This window comes from Mastigoproctus giganteus, chromosome 14 (assembly GCF_048544385.1).
Source record: "Mastigoproctus giganteus isolate SK-2022 chromosome 14, ASM4854438v1, whole genome shotgun sequence".
NCBI lineage: Eukaryota > Metazoa > Arthropoda > Arachnida > Uropygi > Thelyphonidae > Mastigoproctus > Mastigoproctus giganteus.
In genome coordinates this window covers 83,294,453-83,316,537 of record NC_143588.1, presented here as the reverse complement: position 1 = coordinate 83,316,537, position 22,085 = coordinate 83,294,453, and the positions used below count along the sequence as shown (strand labels likewise).

Here is a 22,085-nt window from a genome sequence, read left to right as displayed (position 1 = left end):
AAATCATTGGATGCAAATCCTATCTTTCTTTTTTTTTGGTCATCTCTTCTGCATCCCGAAATCTTATAAAGCTGCAAAAATGCTATTGTCTTTCATTTTAATAACATTTTTAAGAATATCTAGTAATATTTGATATAAAACTTGGAGATATGATCTTTTTGAGTTCATGCATCAGAAAAGGTTACATCTCCATATAGTGGAACCTCAACTATCTGAGGTGAAAAGGACCAAGACTGCCTCATATAACATAAACCAAACCTTTTCACTAATTTTTAATAGAGGTCTGGGACTCACTTATTTCTGTTCAGTTGTAACTGCAATAAAAGTATGTATGGCATAATTTTAAAACATTTTCATTAATTAGAATACAGTACAGTAGTATGTGCAAAATGTGCATTATATTGATAAATTTTTAATTTTATTCTCTCTTATGGCATTTAATAGAACTCTTTAAAAACAAAGTTCTAAATGTGCCAGCTGATGTTTATTTTTTATATTATGCTGTTGTTGTTGTTATTTTATTATTTACACAGCACATTAGTATCTAAGGCTATAATTACATGCAAATTCTGACTGTACACTTTCCAAAAACGTTTTTCAAAAAATTAAGATGGTCACTGTCAATTACAAGTTTAAGCAGATGATACACAGTTAATTTTGTATAATATAATATCAGTGTAAATACACCATAGTTTAACCATAAGTTTAACCACATACGTAGTGTAACAGCATCATTTAGATAGTATTAGTATTAGTAACGGCCGTATGGTGCAAGAAAGCCTATGGCTTATGCTGCACCAGCCAAAAAAAAAAAAAAAAAAAAAATCCGAACAAAACAATGATAAAAACAAAAATTAAATAAATAAATAATAATAATTAATAAATAAATAAAAATAATAAAATGAAATTAAAAATTAAATAAAAAGGAAATTAATCCTATCATCCTATGCGCTTCCCTTACCCGAAAGTACTATCCAGATGACCTTTGAATTTCCCCAAACTGTCGGCCTCTACCACCCATGAAGGCAACTTATTCCAGTAATTTATAACTCGCTGGCTAAAATAAAACTTCCTGCAGTCCAATCTAAACATTTCCCCGCGTAACTTGAATTTATGTCCCCTAGTTCTAGCATCATTTATAATCTTGAAAATTTTGTCCTCATTCATTTTACTGATGCCTCTCAGAGCCTTAAACACCTCAATCAAATCTCCTCTAAGGTGTCTAGTTTCCAAACTCTGCAACCCACATATTCGAAGTCTTTCTTCATAAGGACGCCCTTTTGCTGATCTCACCAGGCGAGTTACCCGTCTTTGCACCCTTTCAAGAAGCTCGATGTCTTTCTTTAGGTGCGGTCTCCATACTTGAACACAGTATTCCAAGTGTGGTCTAACATAGGCCTTATATAATGGGATTATCACGTCCCTATCTCTACTTGCAAAAGTTCGATAGATCATCGATAGGACACCATGGGCCTTCCTTGCAACCTGTTTACAATGCTCAGAGAATTTCATGTCTGACCGTATCGTAACACCCAAGTCCCTTTCCTCCAGTTCTGGGTTTAGTTGAACTCCACCAAGTGAATAAGTTATTTTGGGATTACTGTTTCCCAGGTGTAATACCTTACACTTTGTTGGATTAAAGCACAGCTGCCATTTTTCTGACCATTCTTGAAGTCTATCGAGGTCTCTCTGAAGAAGCTCAGCTTGACAGTGATCATTAACTACTCTACCAATTTTAACATCATCTGCAAATTTAGACATCACGCCCTCTATCCCTTCATCAATGTCGTTTATGAAAATTAAAAACAACAGTGGTCCTAATACTGATCCTTGGGGAACCCCACTTCTTACATCAACCCAATCTGAGGAATAGCCATTTATCACAACCCTCTGCCTCCTGCCCTGAAGCCATCCTTCTATCCATCTAAGGATTTTCCCAGTGATTCCAACCTGTTCCAGCTTATAAAGCAACCGCTCATGTGGGACTGAGTCAAAAGCTTTGCTGAAATCTAAATAAACAATGTCGAAATTATTCCCTAAATCCAGCTCGTGAGTGACCCTTTCGAAATAGCGAATCAGATTTGTTAAACATGATTTTCCCTTTACAAAACCATGCTGAGTATCCTTGAGAATTTCAATTCGATCCAAATGATCCTGAATTCCACCCTTGATCAATGCCTCCATGATTTTCCCTACTACTGAAGTCAGACTGACAGGTCGATAATTTCCCACTTCACTTTTAGAGCCACCCTTATGTATGGGAGATACATTTGCACTTTTCCAATCCAAGGGAATCTCCCCAGAGTCTAGTGATGCTCGCATAACCAGCCTCAGTGGTTCAATGCACTCGCTTGCCGCCTCTCTCAAGATTATAGGGTATATTCCATCAACTCCAGGAGCCTTACTAGTCTGTAGGCTTGAAAGTTTTTTCATTAAATAATCTTGCGAAATTTCAATATCATTAATTACATATTTTTTAACTTCGCTCCCACAATTTCCCATTGCCACAAAAGGCTTTTCATTTGTAAATATCGATGCAAAATAACTGTTGAGTTCATCTGCAACGGCAGCTGGTGTATTTATTACTATCCCCTTTCCCTTACGTAAAGGTCCGATCTGGTTTGTCCTGCTCTTCTTGGCATTTATATATGTGAAGAATTCTTTATCCCCCCTCTTTGCTCTGTTTGCTAGTGATTTCTCATAAACTGCCTTTGCCTGTCGAACCTTTTCTGTGGCTCTATTACACATCACCTTGTAGCTGTTATAGGCTTCAGTACTTTTTATTGCTCTGTAACGTTTTCATGCCACCTTTTTCTGCTCAAGTAATGTGGCAACTTCACTAGTCATCCAACTTGGAACCCTTCTCGTGGAGTATTTTTTTAATGGTATATACACATTCAAGGCATCTGTGATTAATGTTTTAAAAGCATACCACAGTTCAATTGTATTCATTCTCTGCGCGATATCTACCCAGTTAATAGAGTCCATGTAGTACCTTAAGGCATCGTAATTTCCTTTTCTGAAATTAAAGCCCATTCCTTTGCCTTTTACTTCTGCTACCTCTCTCGTCATCATCCACCGTAGAACTCCGTGATCACTTCCTGCTACTGGTTCCTCTACTGTCAGCCCTGTTATGTCATCTGATTCATGTGTGATGATGAGGTCTAGGATATTCTTTTCTCTAGTACTTTCCCTGACATGTTGATACAAATAACAGTCATCTAGTTGATTTAAAAATTTTGTTCCCCATGTCGAGTTTCCTTCCCATTTACTCCAATCAATTAGAGGCAAATTGAAATCACCCATAATAAGGCATTGACGCTTACTTGCCCATTCCATTTGCATGTAGAGGCTTTTGTCATAGTCTTCACAATCACCTGGTCTGTAGATTACTCCTACTCGCATTGTACCTTTGTTTCCAACTATCTCACACCATACAGACTCTATACTAGCATGTGAAATGTCTGAATCTGGGAAAGCTATCGTCGCACTCAGGCTGCTTCTGATAAGAAGCATTACCCCACCACCCCTTCTATCTACTCTATCCTTCCTAAATACATTATACAAGCCGTACTGAAACTCATCATCCCCAATTTCCGGGTGGCACCACGTCTCCGTAAGCCCTATTATGTCCGCGTTACTTGTTTTAACCAGCAGTTCGAATTCGCTCATTTTATTGACGACACTTCTAACGTTACTGTATAAACAATTAAGATTTACTGTTCTTGTATATTTAACAACCCTAACACAACCCTTGAAGTTTTTTAGGCTCTCTTCCCTGATATTAGCTACCTGCTCACGTGAAACGTCTTTGCCCCCAGAACATCTAAATAATACGTCCAGTTGGGGTAACAGATAAGAACTCTTAAGGTATGTGCAAGAGTTACATTGACCATTTATCTCATATTGTGGCTACCTTCACAACGAGATACCAGGTATTGCACTATTTCAAATAAATAACGCTTCTCTAGTAGAGGAGACTACTGTTATTTATTCTCAGTAGGCACCACCACCCAGATGCATTTCGGAGCTTGTTGGCTCGCTCATCAGTGGGCGGGCAGGTACCCTGATAATGCAGACATACCATCACAGTTGTGAAGTTAATTCCACAATATGAGAGATGCCAAATGGTGAAGATAATGATATGTTGAAAACTAAATGCAAAAGGCATAATATGTTATGGGTAGAAATTAACTATATAATATCGATGTAAATACACCATAGTTTACTCTTAAGTTTAACTACATACGTAGTGTAACAGCATCGTTTAGATTTTATCTCATATTGTGGCCTCTACTAGAGAAGCGTTATTTATTTGAAGTAGTGCAAACCTGGTATCTCATTGTGAAGGTAGCCACAATATGAGATAAAATTTAAATGATGCCATCACGCTACATATGTAGTTAAACTTATGGGTAAACTATGGCATATTTACACCGATATTATATAGTTAATTTCTACCCATAACATATTATGCCTTGTGCATTTAGTCTTCAACAGTTAATTTTGGTATCTGAATGTTGAAGTTCCTAGTTTTCAATTCAAGCACTTGAATTTCATTGGCTACACAGTCTTACATAAATATTTAAAAGTAACATAAATATTTAAAAGTTAAGAGTACTAAACCCTTTCTCCCCTCCCCTTTTATTTGGCCAGCCAGCTTGGCTAACAAAGATCTCAGTTAATAGATGCTTGGTCCTATTGTATTTTCATAAGCAAGGCTAGACAATATAGTCTTTATAAACTTATGATGCAAAATACCATATTTGTAAGTGATTCACACTAGCTCTCATTTTCAATGCACTGTGAACTGGTGAAAAAAATATTTTTATTAAAATGAACTAGAGATATACTTACATTGCAATTGTTAGGTGGGACCATGAGTTGTGAAATTTCTCCAGCATGAACACAAAATCTATGAATTAGTGTGCCAGCATAGATATCCCATAAACAAACAGAAAAGTCAACGCCACCAGACACAAGATGCACAAAATCATAACGGCTATTGAAGTGATGAGGATAGAGCAAACAAGTTACACGTCCAGTGTGCCCATGAAGGAGTTGATGAGGAGGCCAATCTACATTGGAATTGCCAAAGGGGGGAAAAAATTTTAAATGTACAGCATAAATGCTTATTACTTTTTTAAAGCAGAAAATCAAGATTATGCTAAATGTTAACTTTTATACAGACAGTTCCCGTTTTACGAGTTTTTGTTTTACAAGTTCCCGGGTTTATGAGTTCTTTTTTTCAAGTATCAACAATATCAAATATATATGAACATTAATAAATGTTAAACATTCATAAATACAGAATTTCAAGCCATGTGCATAGTTATACAATACTACGGTACTAAACCAAACTATTAAATTAGGGTCACCCTGTAATTTCTTACATATACCCATATATGTATTATGCTGTAAATTTTATAGCTACACATACTACTGTGCATGCATTTGTTTGTTCAGACAGACGAGAGTGTCTCACTGACTCACATGACATAAAGCAGTTACCACACTGACGTTACAAAGAGTGGTTGTGATTGTGTTGCTCTTCATTTTCGCAGTCTTGTCTTATTTCAAATTTATCCCCCTTATTAATACTGTACAGTATGCCAAAATGAAGTAATACTACGGAGAGTGATATTAATAAAAAGAAACGGCAAAGAGGAATACATTGGAAACAAAATATGAGATCATAAGCAAACATGATCTCATTATTCTTCATCATCGTCAGTCAATGATGATGAAGAAAAAGCATTCTTTAACGTTTGTATGGTATAAATAATTTCTTTATTATTATGATTTGGTTGATTTTAAAGACTGTTTTCATTTTGTTAAATAAATAAATCATTGTTTAAGCATAAACTTGTTTTTTTGACCTCTATTTAACATTACTATCGTCAAATTTCATGGTTGAGAATGCAACTCCTGTTTTTAGCATTACACCTATGGAAAATAAATTCCCACTTTATGAGTTTGCTTTACGAGCAAGCGCTAGGAACAAATTAACTCTTAAAGTCGAGAACTACCTGTATTACATTTTTTGTTAATTCAAAAAGAATAAATTTTCCAAAAAACTAAGTGACAATTGTTCTTTTATGCAGAGAGTAGTCATAATTAAACTGCATCACTTTGGAGGTCAATATATGAAAAATTGTTAACTGCACAGAACAGTGGACAATATCAAAACTACATAGAAATTGGAAAAAATAAAATAAAAATAAATAAATAAAAATAATAGTTCCAAGAACATTAGGGTTAAAAGTGGTGATGTATGTAGTGAATACAAAATCATGCTAACATATCCATGAAAGACAGAGAAATGCGAGAGATCACAAAAATTCAACTGCATCCAAAATGAGGAATTGTGCATTGTTTATGAAGCTCCGTTATCAGAATAATTTCTTGGTTTTTGCATAATAAATATCAAAGAGAAGGATTAAAAAGGACCTCTTTCACAAAATGGATTGCATAATATAACCAAGTTTGAGGTAATGCCTATTTTAATATGGAATGGAAGATGGTGGCCATTCGAAAAGAATACTGTTAATAAGCATGACTGCTATGCTTGATAGTGCAGCAAATGTATCAGCTAGAATAGTTTCTTGAAAAGAAACTATTCTGGCAAAAGGAAAAGGCAAAATTACTTTTCTGTGGCCAACTATTCACAAGATATTATGAAAAATGCTACATTGGTAGCTACACTAAATCTACAAAGTGAGGTAGTTACCATCTGATCCACTGAAATGTACAGATTACTTCCCAATTCCTGGACAGAATGAAGCTGGGTGACATACAGCCTTTGAATATTCTGGACCAATGAGGCACATTCATAGTCCATCAGCAGTGTAAATACCCATAATTGTTGGATAAAGGAACATTCACCTCAAAGAAATTCTACGTTTATTGTAAGTGTGATAAAGCTGCACTATACAGTATGTGTTTCCCTAATTTGGTCATGGGCCCTGCTTCTCTGAATAAGTTTAAGTTCATGGTCACATTGTAGAATTTCATTCTGAACTATAAGCTTTTAGTGTTCTGTTATTTACCACAAGGTACTAGTCTAATTTGGATTCTAAAGATTTTAAAATGTAAACAAGGACTTACCTGAGTTGTACATGCAAATTGTCTTAGTTTTTTTTGTTTTGTATTTATTTCAGCATATAATGTATGCTATTTTTTTTATAAATGTTATGTTCCTTGCTTCATAAAATTTTCATAGAAAATTTGAAATCCCTAAACAGGGACATATAACACACTCATTTATGCAACTATGTGCATAAACGTATGTATTCATTATTAACAGTTTAGTCAAAAAATTTTAGCACTGTTTTCATTCTAATTTCCTTTTTCTGCATATACTGATGTATTTATATTTATTTCTTCACACACTTCATACATTTGGTAGCTGGTGAGCTCTTCTCACATTCTTTATCTTTAAAAACCAATAATGATATTGATTTCAGATGGCCTTAATCTTGCATAGTCCCAAATCTCCCTCCTCTCTCTCTCAATCCTCCCCATGTGTTTTTGACCTGAAACAAAGGAAGTTGCATACTGTTGCATTTACTATCAATTTAAAAATAAGGAACAGAGGGCAAGCTGTCAAATAATTACAAAATTCCGAATGAGATATAAAATTATTTTTGGCACATGCATAGTGTGTTGGTTCTGTCAAAAAAGTTTGGAAAACACTGCTGCTATTAAAACTTTTTTTCATGTTAATGGCATAAGAACATGAAAAAAAAAAAATAAAATAAAAAATACAAACACTATTTCAGAAAAGCACCAACAAAAATTATAGGGACAACTAAATAACCAAAAAAGTAAAATAAGACAAAACTGGTATACAGTTAATAATAAATTGAAAAATGTCTAGGAGGGAAACAAGTGATATAAGAGACAACTAACAGCACTGAAGGTGTAAAAATATTGTTTGAAGATAATAAAGCACTCAAAATCTATGTTGATATTATTATGTTTATCTCCGAATTGGAAATGTGTACATAATGAGAAGTCAAGAGAAAAATATATTTCGGATGGATAACATTCAGGAAAATGTTATGGATGACATTCAGGATTTTTTACCACCCTGTAGGTAGCTGTGAGCAAAATGCATTTTGCTATGAAATATATGCCAAAATGTATTTGCCACAAGTTGCCTTGCAGAAAACAAAGTCTGCTGTAAGGCAACTGATGGTAAAGTGCCTTCCACAAAATAAGATGATGTATTTCACAATGAACAGTTTTCTCTTATCTGTGTATAAAACTGATGCTATATGCCTTAATCAGCACAATGTTTGATAGTTTTCCAAGTATATTTAGGTTAAAAACAGGTTTTTAGCCTAAATTTATTGAGTTTTCAAAAGTTCTATATCATCAAGCATCTCATACTGTGAATTTTCTCAACACCGGGTTGTCAGGTCATTTATTTGCAACACTTAGTTACTTACTATTGAGGCACCATTAAGTGCCAAAAGCACAGTATGGGTAATGGCATACTTTGAATAAACAGCAATATACTTCTTCCTTCAGAGTAATGCTTTTAATTCAAAGTTTATAGTGCAATACCAAAGCAACTTGTGAAATGTCTCCACAATGTGGAGCAATGTGCTTTGTAGCAAATTGCTGCTCATAGCTATGTACAAAACTGAGGATATTGCCCTAACCTGTACAATAACGTTCTACAGCTCTTTGTAGCTTGAGGATTTGCTGTAAATTCTTGAGCATAAGAAATAACGATAAGACAAAAAGCAATTAATTAACAAATTAAATTAAAACAATAAAAGAGAGGGAGCACAGTTTTACCTGAACATACTTATTGTTTTACTACATAGCAATAGCATATTAAAATAGTGCTTTTCCTAAACAACAAAACTCCTACAACAAACATCAAAATGTGTATATATTTAACCATTAAGTCCATAAAAATGTTCACCTAAATACCTGTACCCTTTATTTGACAAATGAAATCCACAATGAGAAATGTTAAACACCCCAAAACCGTGAAAAAATACATGTATAAAACCAAATTTTAGGAAAATAGATTTTTCTGTTTCAATTTGAGAAAATTCTTGAATTGATCAAACAAAATGTTATTTTTGAAATCAGCACTGAGAATTATGGAAAGTAATGTAACATACTGAAATAAAAACAATGAAATTTTATTTTAGATTTGCAGACCACTGCTATACTTTAATTATTATTTGACTTAAACTTTTAGAATTAACCTAAATATCCATATGTTATTTATGGAAATAAATAACATGCCAATGCTAGATGGTCTATTTTAGAACAGACACATTAAATTTACAATTTTCTAATAATCTTTTTTATTACTAAAAAATATTAATAAAAATAAATAAGACAAACAATACTCAAATGCCTTTTAATACTAGCAACTTCAAATAACCAAAAACCACTAAAGACAATAGTCTCCTTTACACTACTTAGGTACCATACTAAGGATTTCTTTACAACTAAAATAGACTGCATCCAGTGGTGACCTATCAGTTTCTTCTATGAAAAACGGATATGTTCTTATTTAATTAAAAACTGATACAAGGGATAACCAAATAACTCAAAGCTCATTGCTAATTTAAATTATATCTTAAATGTTTTCTAATCGTTATATAAGAATAATTAGTGAAAAGGCTGTTAGTGTGCTACCAACCTTTACTCTGTGTTATATATTTTGGATTTGCAGATAATACACATGACTGGCAATAACTAAAATGGTTGCATGAATCATCTTTCCTCATCTCACATGGAAGAGTAAGTGATACTTTTGTAGTCTTTCTATATAGTACAGTTTTACATGCAACACTTAAAAATAAATAAATAATAATAAAACAGGTATCTACATTCCAAAATGGCTTCTGAAATGTATTCAGGATGCCTAAGGATCCAAAACCATTGAAGGATGTATTATGAGCTGCATCAAAAGTAAAATAGAATAATTTAAGAACTCTTTTAACAAAATACAGATTTTTATTATTCTACATTACTGCTACCTTGTGAATTTTGATGTTTTCCATAAAGAAGTTGCAACATTACTGTTTGTGTGGCAGAAACAATAATTATGCTCCCATCCTCTCTTCCACATACTAAACGCCCTTGAAGAGGTAGGTAAACACTTGCTGTTAATTTCCAGTAGGGATCCGATGCAGTCTAGAAATGGATAATAAAGTTCTTATAGATTAAGAGAATAAAACCATATATCCTTTTTCAAATACATTAAATAAATGACCAGAATTTAAATATGCATAAATGCATTCTTAAAATAAATATGCAATACAATGTAACACAGAGTGTGTGGTCCAAAAAAAATAAATTTCAACAAATTTAAGTACTAAATAAATAATAATAATAACTTCTTTATTATCTGAAAAAATTACAGCAATGGGACAGATATCCAGAGGAATATTACAAAAATTTTAAAAATTTATATTTAAAAATACACATAAGAATTTAATAATGCCAAATTATGCAGTAATAACAACATAAGAAAAATGAATACAAGCTAAATTAAAAAAAAAAAAAGAAAGAAAGTTGATTCCACTTGGATATGTTTAGTTGTTTTTGTGCAAAGAAAGAGATATCAAACAAGTGAATTAGTTATCATATTTATTAAGAAACAGATCATACACTTTTCAATTCAGGTTCAGAATCACATTTTTTGAAATTTTCATCTTTTCAGCAAGAGCCTTAGCCACTTTAACAACTTTGAATTGGAAGGTGTGGGGAAGGAATTGATGCAGGATAGCATCATATGGAAGTTTGCTTACTCCAATGATCAAATCTTCCTGAACACAAAGAAGCCAGACACAGGAATTACAAGGCTAACAGATTAGTATTAGCAATGGCCACATGGATGCAAGGAAGCCTTTTTATTTTTGGCCTGCTGCACAAGCCAAAAATATAAAATAAAATAAAATAATAATACAAAAAAAAATTTTTTAAATAAAATAATAATTAATAAGAGAAAAGGAAATAGATAATCTATGCATTTCCCTCTTCCCTTAAGTAATTATCCAGCTGACCTTTGAATTTCCCCAAACTGAAAGCCTCTAACAACACACATGCAGGTAACATATTCCAGTATTTTATAACCAACTGGTTAAAATAAAACTTCCTGCAATCCAGTCTAAACATCTTCCCCAATAAATTGAAATGACCCCTAGTTCTAGAATCATTTATAACCGTGAAAATTTCATCCTCATTCATTATATTTATGCCTCCAAGAGCCTTAAACACCTCAATCAAGTCTCCTCTAAGGTGCCTAGTTTCAAAGCTCTGCAACCCACATATTCGAAGTCTTTCCTCATATGGATGCCCTTCTGTCGATCTTACCAGGTGTGTTACCTGTCTTTGGACCCTTTCAAGAAGCATGTCTTTCTTTAGGTGCGGTCTCCATACTTGAACACAGTATTCCAAGTGTAGTCTAACAGCCTTATATAATGGGATTATAACATCCTTATCTCTACTAGCAATTGTTTGATAAATAATTGATAGGACACCATGGACTTTCCTTGCAACATGTCTACAATGCTCGGAGACCTTCATGTCTGACCGTACCGTAACACCCAAGTCCTTTCCTCCACTGCCTGCTTTAGTTCAACTAAACCAAGTGCATAAGTTATTTTGGGGTTACTGTTTCTAAGGTGTAATACCTTACCCTTTGCTGGATTAAAGCATAGCTGCCATTTTTCGGACCATCCCTGAAGTCTATCTAGGTCACTCTGAAGAAGCTCTGCTTGGCGGTGATCATTAACTACTCAACCAATCTTTACATCATCTGCAAATTTAGACATCATGCCCTCTATCCCTTTATAGATGTCATTTATGAAAATCAAAAACAACAGTAGTCCTAATACTGCCGACCGGGCTAGCCGGGTGGGTAAAGTGCCTGCCTGGCAACCCAAAGGTCGCGGGTTCGAATCCTGCCTCGGGCTTGGATCAAAGTACTGCAAAAACCTTGGGAGGTGCATTATGGCCACAGAAGCCGATGCACCAACTACTACCACAAAAAAAAAAAAAAAAAAGTCCTAATATTGATCCTTGGGGAACCCCACTTCATCAACCCAAACTGAGGAATAACCATTTATAACAACCCTCTGCTTCCTGCCCTGAAGCAATCCAGCTATCCATCTAAAGATTTTCCCTGTGATTCCAACCTGTTCCAGCTTATAAAGTAACCACTCATGCAGGACTGTGTCAAATGCTTTGTTGAAATCCAAATAAACAATGTCAAAATCATTTCCCAAGTCCAGCTCTTGAGTGACCCTGTCAAAATAGCTATCCAGATTTGTAAAACATGATTTTCCTTTTACAAAATCATGCTGAGTATCCTTCAGAATTCCATTTCTATCTAAATGATCCTGAATTCCACCCTTGATCATTATCTCCATGATTTTCCCTACTACTGAAGTTAGACTAACTGGCTGGTAATTTCCCACTTCACTCTTAGAACCATCCTTATGTATTGGAGATAAATTGGCACTTTTCCAATCCAATGCAATTACTCCCAAGTCCAGTGTTGCTCTCATAATCAGCCTCAGTGGTTCAATGCACTCACTTGCCACCTCCCTTAAAATTATAGGGCATATGCCATCAACTGCAGGAGCCTTACTGGTCCATAGGCTTGAAAGTTTTTTCATTAAGTAAACATGTAAAAATTCAACATCATTAATTATATTTTTTTCAACTTCATCCCATAATTTCTCATTGACACAAAGGGTTTTTCCTTCTGTAAATATAGATGCAAAGTAACTGTTGAGTTCATCTGCAACTTCGGCTGGGATATCTAATACTAGCCCATGTTCATTACAAAAGGGTCCAATCTGGGTTGTCCTCTTCTTTGCATTTATATATGTGAAGAATTCCTTATCCCCACTCTTTGCAAGTGATTTCACATACCCTGCCTTTGCCAGCCTTTTCTGTGGCACTATTACAGATCAGTTTGTAGCTGTTGTATAATTTCTCATTGACACAAAGGGTTTTTCTTCTGTAAATATAGATGCAAAGTAACTGTTGAGTTCATCTGCAACTTCGGCTGGGATATCTAATACTAGCCCATGTTCATTACAAAAGGGTCCGATCTGGATTGTCCTTCTCTTCTTTGCATTTATATATGTGAAGAATTCCTTATCTCCACTCTTTGCAAGCGAGTTCTCATAATCTGCCTTTGCCAGCCTAACCTTTTCTATGGCACTATTACAGATCAGTTTGTAGCTGTTGTAGGCTTCAATACTTTTTATTGCTCTGTAACTTTTCCATGCCGTCTTTTTCTGCTCAAGTAATCTGGAAACTTCCTTATTCATCCAACTCCAGACTCACATCTAACTCCAGGGGCTCACATTTGGTGAGTATGGACTTGGCACATCCAGGGTCCTGAGCTGGATATCATCATTCTTTTCTTTCTTGGTGATTTCCTTCTACCTCTGACTCTTGTTTTCTCTCTCTCGGGGTAATTCAGAATTTTTTTTTTCTTTGGCTGGTGCAGCATAAGCCTCGGGCTTCCTTGCACCATATGGCTAATAATAATAATAATAACTTGGAAGCTTCCTTGTGGAGTATTTTTTTTAATGGTATCTAAGAATTCAAGGCTTCTTCTCTGATTAATATATTAAAGGTATACCATAATTCAAATGCATTCGCTCTCTGTGCAATATCTAATAGAGGTCATGTAGCACCCTAAGCTGTCATAATTTCCTATCCTGAAATTATAACCTATTCCTTTGCCTTTAACTACTGCTACCTCCATCTTTATTGTTAACTGTAGCACTCTGTGATCACTTCCTGCTACTAGTTCCTGTACTGTTAGCCTTATTATGTCATCTGGTTCATGGGTGATGAATGAGGTCTAGAATATTCTTTTCCTTAATACTTTCCCTGACATGTTGGTACAAATAACAATCACCTAGGTGATTTAAAATTTTGTTACCCATGTGGAATTTCCTTCCCATTTGCTCCAATCAATTAGAGGCAAATTAAAATCACCCATAAGACACTGATGCTCACTTGCCCATTCCATTTGCACATAGAGGCTCTCATCATAATCTTCACAATCACCTGGCCTGTAGATTATTCCCACCCTCATTATACCTTTGCTTCCAACTATCTCACACCATACAGATTCTATACTAGAATGCAAAATGACTGAATCCAGGAAAGCTTTCTTCATGCTCAGGCTGCTTTTGATAAGAAACATGATCCCACCACCCCTTCTATTTTCCCTATTCTTCCTGAATACCATTACACAAAAATTTAAGTCACTGAAAAAATGGGCAAGCACCCATTTTTTCAGCGACTCAAATTGTTCTAGCAATGCCCTATAATGTCAGTGTTACTTGTTCTAACCAGCAGTTCAAATTCACTCATTTTATTGATGATACTTCTGACATTACAGTATAAACAATTAAGACTTAGTGTTCTTGTATAGTTAACTACCCTGACACACCCCTTAAAGTTATTTAAGCTTGCTTCCCTGGCATTAGCTTCCCGTTCATTTGAAACGTTTCTGCCCTCAGAATATCTTGCTAATATGATCTAATATAATATGTAACAAACAAGAACTCCTGAGGTATGTGCAATATTTGATCAATATTATCAGATAAAAGCATATCTATATTACCCTTGTCCCCCAAACCCAAACTAGCAGTTTTCCTGAACCTTTAAGGTATCCTCAATAATACTGGCAAAAACTCTTGCACCACCTTTGTTTAAATGTATCCCGTCTCTACAAAACCTATATGTGCAGGCCAAGCTAATAGAAATCCTCCCCAAAAGCCTTGCAGAGTCCTTCAAGTCTTGAGTTAATCCACAAGGCTTTCAGCATATAATCCCTCCTATCATGCCTGGGCAGAATTGCAGACACAGACATTGTGACCTAACTTGCAGCATTTCTTCAGCATGGTCATATATTTGTCTAACAAATCATCAGATTGTGAATGCTTAATGTCATTAGTCCCCACATGAATAATAATATTATCTTCCCCCCCCCCAAAATCTGAGAGTCTGTTGACATCATTAATAGTTGCACCCGGCGGACGTACTCTAGTTCTAATCCACCTAGGATAGGTGAACTAGAACTAAAATATTACAAAAAATGTTTCCCATTTCCCCGACAATAGAGTTTTCTAAAAGAACTAAGTCCTTTTGAACCAGAGTAGTTTGCATTTGGTTATCTGTTCTGAGGCCCAAATTCAGAGTGCATCACTTGGTATGTTACTAGAGTCTTGAGTCCCCGACGAGCTCTCAGTTACATTATTCTCGAGGGCAAGCACCCATTTTTACAGTAACTAAAATTGTTATAGCAATGCACCAAATTTTAACTTAAGATCGGTACACTCCTTACAACAGTGACAAAGATGTGGCTTGGATAACCACAATTGACCAGATCCTTTCTCACTCTGGAAATCTCAGCGTACCTAGCTTCATCTGAGCTGGAATGGCTCCAAGCTGTTTGTTTGCTATTTGGTTTTTAGGAGCATTAGCAACTAAGGCCATACTGCTCCGGGGATATGCAGTGGTCATGGGCTCAAACCCCGGTCTAATCAAGAAGTATGGCTCCAAGAACGGGAGAATAGAGTGCGGGCAGTGCTGTTGAGATGGCTAGGGGCGTGGCCTGATCTGTAGTTGGTAAACTGCCCACATCACATTGGCTTATGGTATACCAAGGTTTCCGGGTGTGGGTCCACATGTTTTATCAGGATATCTAAGAATGGAAGGGACCCGTCAACTTCCAATTCTAAAGTGAACTGGATGAACACTGATGATGAATTGAGGTACTCCAAAAATGTTGTTTCAGAACCATGTGGGATGACAGTGAAGATGTCATCGACGTACTGCACCATGATGTAATAGGCACTAGCGGGTCCAGGAATATCTGTTCTTCCAATTCCTCCATGGTGATGCTGGCCACAACAGAGCTAACAGGGGAGCACATGGCAGTACAGTGCACATGTTTGTATAATGAATCCCCGAAGGTAATGACGCTGCCTGATAAGCATAGGTTCAGGGCAGTACAGATGTCTTCTGTGGTTAGTGATGTTCTGCTCGGTAGATTTGAGACATTCTCCAGAAGTCCGTGGAAACCACCCCTGAGTCCAAGGATGCTCTCATAATTATGGCTAAGGATTTGCTTAGATGCTTTGCCGCCTCCTTTAATATAACTGGATAGATCCCATCCAACCCAGGTGCCTTTCTTATGTTTAACTTCAACAATTTCTCCTCCACTTTACTCTCAGTTATTACAAAATCATTAAGTATCCTGCTACAATTTGATAACCTTCTGCCATTTTCAAACCTTAATAATTCCTCATGTGTGAATTTAGATGCAAAATACTCATTCAGTTTGTTTGCTATCTGAGCAGGATCATCAACAGTCGAACCATCGATGTCAAATGGACCAATCAGATTCATCCCCTTCCTTTTAGAGTTTATATAAGTAAAGAAATCCTTGCTGTTTTTCTTAGCATCTTTTGCAAAGGATTTCTCATAATCTGCCTTCGCCTGCCTAACCTCCTTTGTGACCTGATTACAGACTAGCTTATATCTGCCATAGGCTTCTGAGTCGCTTGATAATTTATATGCATCCCATGCATTTTTCTTCTCTGTTACGAGTCTCATTAGTTCATTAGATAACCATTTAGGCCTAAACCTTGAACAATATTTCTTAATAAGTATGAAACTTTTAGTAGCATCCATGATTAATTCCTTGAATGCTTCCCACTTAGAATTTACTGTTGGTAACATCGTCAGTTGATCCCACTGTACAGAATTTAAAAACTTTCTGGGACCACTGTACTCACCTTTACGGAAGCAAAAACCCTTTCCTTTACCCCTGATTGTAATTAAATTTTTTAAGTAATCTTTAAATTGGCATCTACTGACTTTTAATTTTTCCAGTATGTGAAGGTGGTTAGTGTACACAGTACCACTTCTTTTAAGTGTCCAAAAGACAAAAATTCAGAGATCGTGAATACTGAATTATGAACATGTGCTATGCCTGGGAAAATGACATACTGCCTTCATTGCAAACAAAACACTACTGATTGGTGACTGAAAAAAAACATATAAACACAACAACCACTACTACTGGACATCTGGAACAGCCAAAGCTGTACTATTGCAGTTAGAACCAAATTCTACCAAGTTATCAATGATAAAATTACACTTACAATTTGTGCTGCATGAATTTTGAATCACCCTGTATGTTTGCCCATAAATTTATTGTCTAAAAGGAAGCGGATGAATCAGATTGGTTGACTTGATATAGATGGTTCAACTGTTGATGATCCTGCTCACATAGCTGATAATCTGAATGAGTATTTTGCATCTACATTCACACGAGGAGTTCTTAAGGGAGGAAAATGCCAGAAGTTTATAAAATTGTAACAGAGTGCTTAATGATTTTGTAATAACTGAGAGCAAAGTGGAGGACAAATTGTTGAAGTTAAACAAAAGAAAGGCACCTGGGGTGGATGGGATCTATCCAGTTATATTAAAGGAGGTGGCAAAGCAAGTAAGCAAGCAAACTGTTAGCCATAATTATGAGAACATCCATGGACTCAGGGGGGAAGGAGATGTGCAAATGTATCCCCAATTCAAAAAACAGGGATCAAAGGATGACATGAGTAATTACAGACCATTTAGTTTAACTTTTGTTCAGGTTAAATAATGGAGCTGGTTTAAGATGCATTGCAGGATCATCTAGACAAGACTGCAGCAATAATTCAGACACAGCATGGGTTTGTTAAGGAAAAGTCTTGTCTGACAAATTTGATTGGATACAATGATGTGGTTACAAAGGAACTAGATGCAGAAAATAATTTTGATATCATATACTTGGATTTCAGGAAAGCTTTTGATACCATTTGATACCATTGCATATAAATTGGAGCAGTATGGCATTAAGGGTAGGTTGCTACAATGGATAAAAGGGTGGGTGAGTGGGAGAAGACAGAGTGGTAATCAATGGACACTGCTCTTCATGGACTAAAGCTATTTATTGGTGGAGTCCACAGGGTTTGGCCCATTGTTGTTTTGTATATTTACCTCACTTCACTATTAGGAAAGTTGGACTGGAGAAAGTCAAATTGCAAAGAGAGAAAGTCAAAGAGTTCCAAGTGATTAGTAGAGTTGGGAGGACTGTAGAGACAACAGATGAATTTGACAGAATAAGGTAGAGAGATTTTAAGCCAGAGAAGATTCCAAATTACCAAGTCTCTGACCGGGAATACAGGAATGGACATATGCACGAGTACCACCTTTGAGGCGAAAGGAATCATACAGCGAATAATGTGGGCACTGAAATGAGCAGTGGTTGAACCAACTGATAACTGAGATTCTGTCAGAAAAAGTACATGGGGTTTAGCAGAATGTAAGTGGAAATGGACATCATTGAGATTAGAACTGAGACCACGTATATTTGTGAAATGAACTAGAAAATGTTTAGATCTTTTCACAGATAAGTTTGCTCTAATAGTTTGACAATTCATGGTGTATTCAATAGTAAGAAAAAGTGGGGGGATGAAATTTTTGGATATGGTGTACACATGGTAAGAATATACCCAGATCCTTGACATGACGTGGCCTCAACAATGCCTCCCTGCATTGTTGAGGCCACGTTATGTCAAGGAGCCTCAATAATGCCCCCCCACATACACACTACTCGGATTCCCTCCAGTCACTGTCTGGCAGAGTAGAGGTAACAAGATTATACACTAGCTGATCCGGAAGCCTCCTAAAGAGTTACCAATAGGTTCAGTCCGGTGTACTAACTAACGGTCGGCCTGCAAACACCATTTTAAAGCTGTACCCTCGAAATGTAAGGAAGTTTGGATCTCGCCATGGTGTTTATCATAACCTCAAAGGACATCAATCATACTGCATGATGGAAGTGATGGGGGAGGGTTCTCCGGAACTTTGCTCTGGAGACTAAACATGGGTTCCACCACTTCAAGCCTCCAATAAGCAAAGTGGTGGTATTGCACCAGTTGATGAGTCATTTACCACCTAGTATATAGTTCCACTGCCAAAATTTTCACACAATCACTTCACTGAAGCCCCATTACCAAGTTTCTTTAGCAATACAAATAATGACCTTAACCTGTGTTTATTCTTTGAACCACCATAATCCTCTGAGAACTTGCTCTTCTTTTGGATATCATATTTAAGGGCAAATGTAAGCTACACATAAAGGCATTTTCCAAACTATAAATATCTGTACATAAACAACAGACAAAATTGCTTTGAGATATTATTTTATTACAGGATAACCTCAAATTAATGCATACAAATGAAGTATCTTGGAAATTTTTTTTCTGGTCAACTACATGAAAATTTTGTATTAATATAATTCACAAAAATGATAATCTAAAATTAGTAAATGGCAAATCTGAGAACTCAAGTTGACAAATTCACCCATTTTTCCTGAAAATGGTTGGAAAACAGATTACTAGATTTGGGTGGCTCAACTCTATATGAAATCAGATTTGACTATGAATGTTCCCTGACCCTACCATGCCCCAATAATTTTTTTATTCTTTTGATATAAATAACAGATATAAATTTAAAAAAAACTTATCACTTAGAAAAGTTTACAGATTAAATGAATTAAACAATATACATATTACTTCCAGTCTATTCCAGTATAATTAACCAACCTCTCTGACAAAATTCCAAGATTCTGTGACCTTTTTTTAACATATTAATTTTATTATTTTATTCTTAGAAATCTTTTTAATGCAAAAATTGGCAAAATCATTTAAAAAAAATTCAATCAAATCTCACCATTTGATCTAAAATACCAGGAGGTGATGGTTTCATACTGTCCCAAGCCTGCTGCAAACTCAAACTGGTCTCTGGATATATCTCTAAGACAAAATAAAATAATAAGAAAATAATGAAATGCACCCCAAAAAAATTGACAGTTAAGATAATATTATTTATAACAGGGTCACATCAAATAATGCTCCCAAAAAAAAAAAAAAAAAATCTGCCTCAGACTGAGTAGAAAAATGTGCATTACATTACACTAATAAATAGATTTCCATTTGCATTCTAAGTTAAAACTTTTAATGTGAATTTTGCAATTCAGTCCAAACTAGTGGCTTAGCCCTAATCTAGCAACATTCTTGTAAAGTGTAAAGCATATTTCTATATAAAATACTAAAATGTATATTTTCCTCAGCTTTGTCAATCAAAAAAAAAAAAAAAAAATTTATATAATTGTATAAAACATTCAGTCATAAATTTGTACATTTTGTCATTTTAATGCATAATGAATTGATTTTCAACATTCATAACCATCATGAAACTTGTTTCAGCATTTCTGAAGGTGCCTGTGCATTTTTATATGAACAAAATAAGAATGCTATTGTTATCTTTAACTGATATCAGATGAACTTTGAAACAGTTGCCAAAATAAGCATTTTACTAATGAATAACTGAGTGAATCTCATAACACCTTTCTGAAAACTAAATGCATGATAACATTTAGTCAAAATAGTGACACGTTCCCAGGGTTCCTAACAAAACACACACAAAAAAAAAAAAAAAAAAATATATATATATATATATATATATATATATATATATATATATATATATTAGCATTAGCAGAGGCATATGATACAAGAAAGCAATCATCCAAAAAAAAACCAAAAAAAAAACCCCTTCTATTTTACCCATCCATTCACTCCAAACATTTGTTCACTTCTTCCTTGAATTTATTTATTTATTATTTTTTATTTTTTGGTAGTTGTTGGTGCATTGGCTTCTGTGGCCATAATGCACCTCCCAAGGTTTTTGCAGTACTTTGATCCAAGCCCGAGGCGGGATTCGAACCCGTGACTTTTGGGTTGCCAAGCAGGCACATGGCTAGCCCGGTCAGCATTGAATTTATTTAAGCTATCAACTTCTACAACAGATAAAAGTTTGTTCCAGCAATCAACTACCCGCTGGCTAAAGGCAAATTTCTGCATATCTATTCTACAACTGTCTTTCCTCAATTTGAGTTTATGCCCCCTCAGGTTTGCAATCTGAGCAAGAAGAAGAATCCTATCAGCATTGAGCTTACTCAAACCATTCAAGGCCCTATACACCTCAATTAGATCACCTCGCAAGTGCCTAGTCTCCAGATGCTGCAATTTGCAGAACTTAAGCCTCTCTTGGTAAGAACACCCCTTTGTTCTCCTCACCAGTCTTGTTGCCCTTCTCTATACTTGTTCTAACAACTCTATATCCTTCCCAAAATGAAGCCGCCCCCAAACCTGTAAACAATACTCAAGGTATTGCCTTATATAAAGGGATAATCACCTCCTCATCCCTGCTAGCAAAATTCCTGTATATCATTGACAAGACTCCATCACCTGCTCTGGTTGCCTGTCTGCACTGATCAGAAAACTTCATATCTGACTGCACAATTACACCCCAAGTCTTTTTCATTCTCCACTACCCCAAGTCTAGTACCACACGGTGACTGAGCTGCATAGAGTCGGTCAATGTGTATGCATTTTTACTGTGCTCCGTGTTCAACATAGTTTTTTGGTTGGAACTAGGTCACCAACGGTGTTGAAAGTCTGCCTATCGTGAGAAGGCAATGCACCCTTCATACAGTGTTAATCTCCATCCTCTAGGGCAGGTACAACAGGGAAAATCTTTAATAACTGTTTTCAAAAATCCTGTTAAAAATGACTATACGCGCGTATCAGACTTCTCGAGCTATGCAGTGGGTCAAGTAGCCCTACTCGAACTGATTTAACCACTGACACCAGCGAGGTATATTAACTTCATAGCTAGAACTGAGCTGCCCACTGCGAGGCAATGAGGCAGAGTGCTATCTTGCCTTGCTGGACTGATTGCAAGGACAAAAACAGTGACTGCTGTAACAGAGGAACCAGAAATAGCTTAATCCTAATTCTCCTTGTGGACTGCTCCTGGTGTGAACGAAAACTCTCACAGCTAACTGGACTAAGTTAAAGTCAGGTGTTTCTTGTGCGGTTTAGTTGAGTAATAGGAAAACTGTGTTAACCAGTGTAATGATGTTTGATGATTATTCTTTATCGGGCATGCCTGGA

At 35.7% G+C, this 22,085-nt stretch overlaps 1 protein-coding gene across 1 annotated transcript in view; it reads right to left on the bottom strand.

Moving 5' to 3' along the window:
* Rbcn-3B (WD repeat-containing protein Rbcn-3B) overlaps window positions 1-22,085 on the bottom strand; it is a 357,208-nt gene that overhangs the window by 197,006 nt on the left and 138,117 nt on the right. The window contains exons 11-15 of the mRNA XM_090389262.1: window positions 21,287-21,303; window positions 19,798-19,878; window positions 13,808-13,813; window positions 10,014-10,170; window positions 4,858-5,078 (exon numbers count right to left, since the gene is read on the bottom strand). Of these exons, the coding sequence (XP_090245388.1) occupies window positions 4,858-5,078; window positions 10,014-10,170; window positions 13,808-13,813; window positions 19,798-19,878; window positions 21,287-21,303 (482 nt within the window). The remainder of the gene's footprint in view (window positions 1-4,857; window positions 5,079-10,013; window positions 10,171-13,807; window positions 13,814-19,797; window positions 19,879-21,286; window positions 21,304-22,085) is intronic.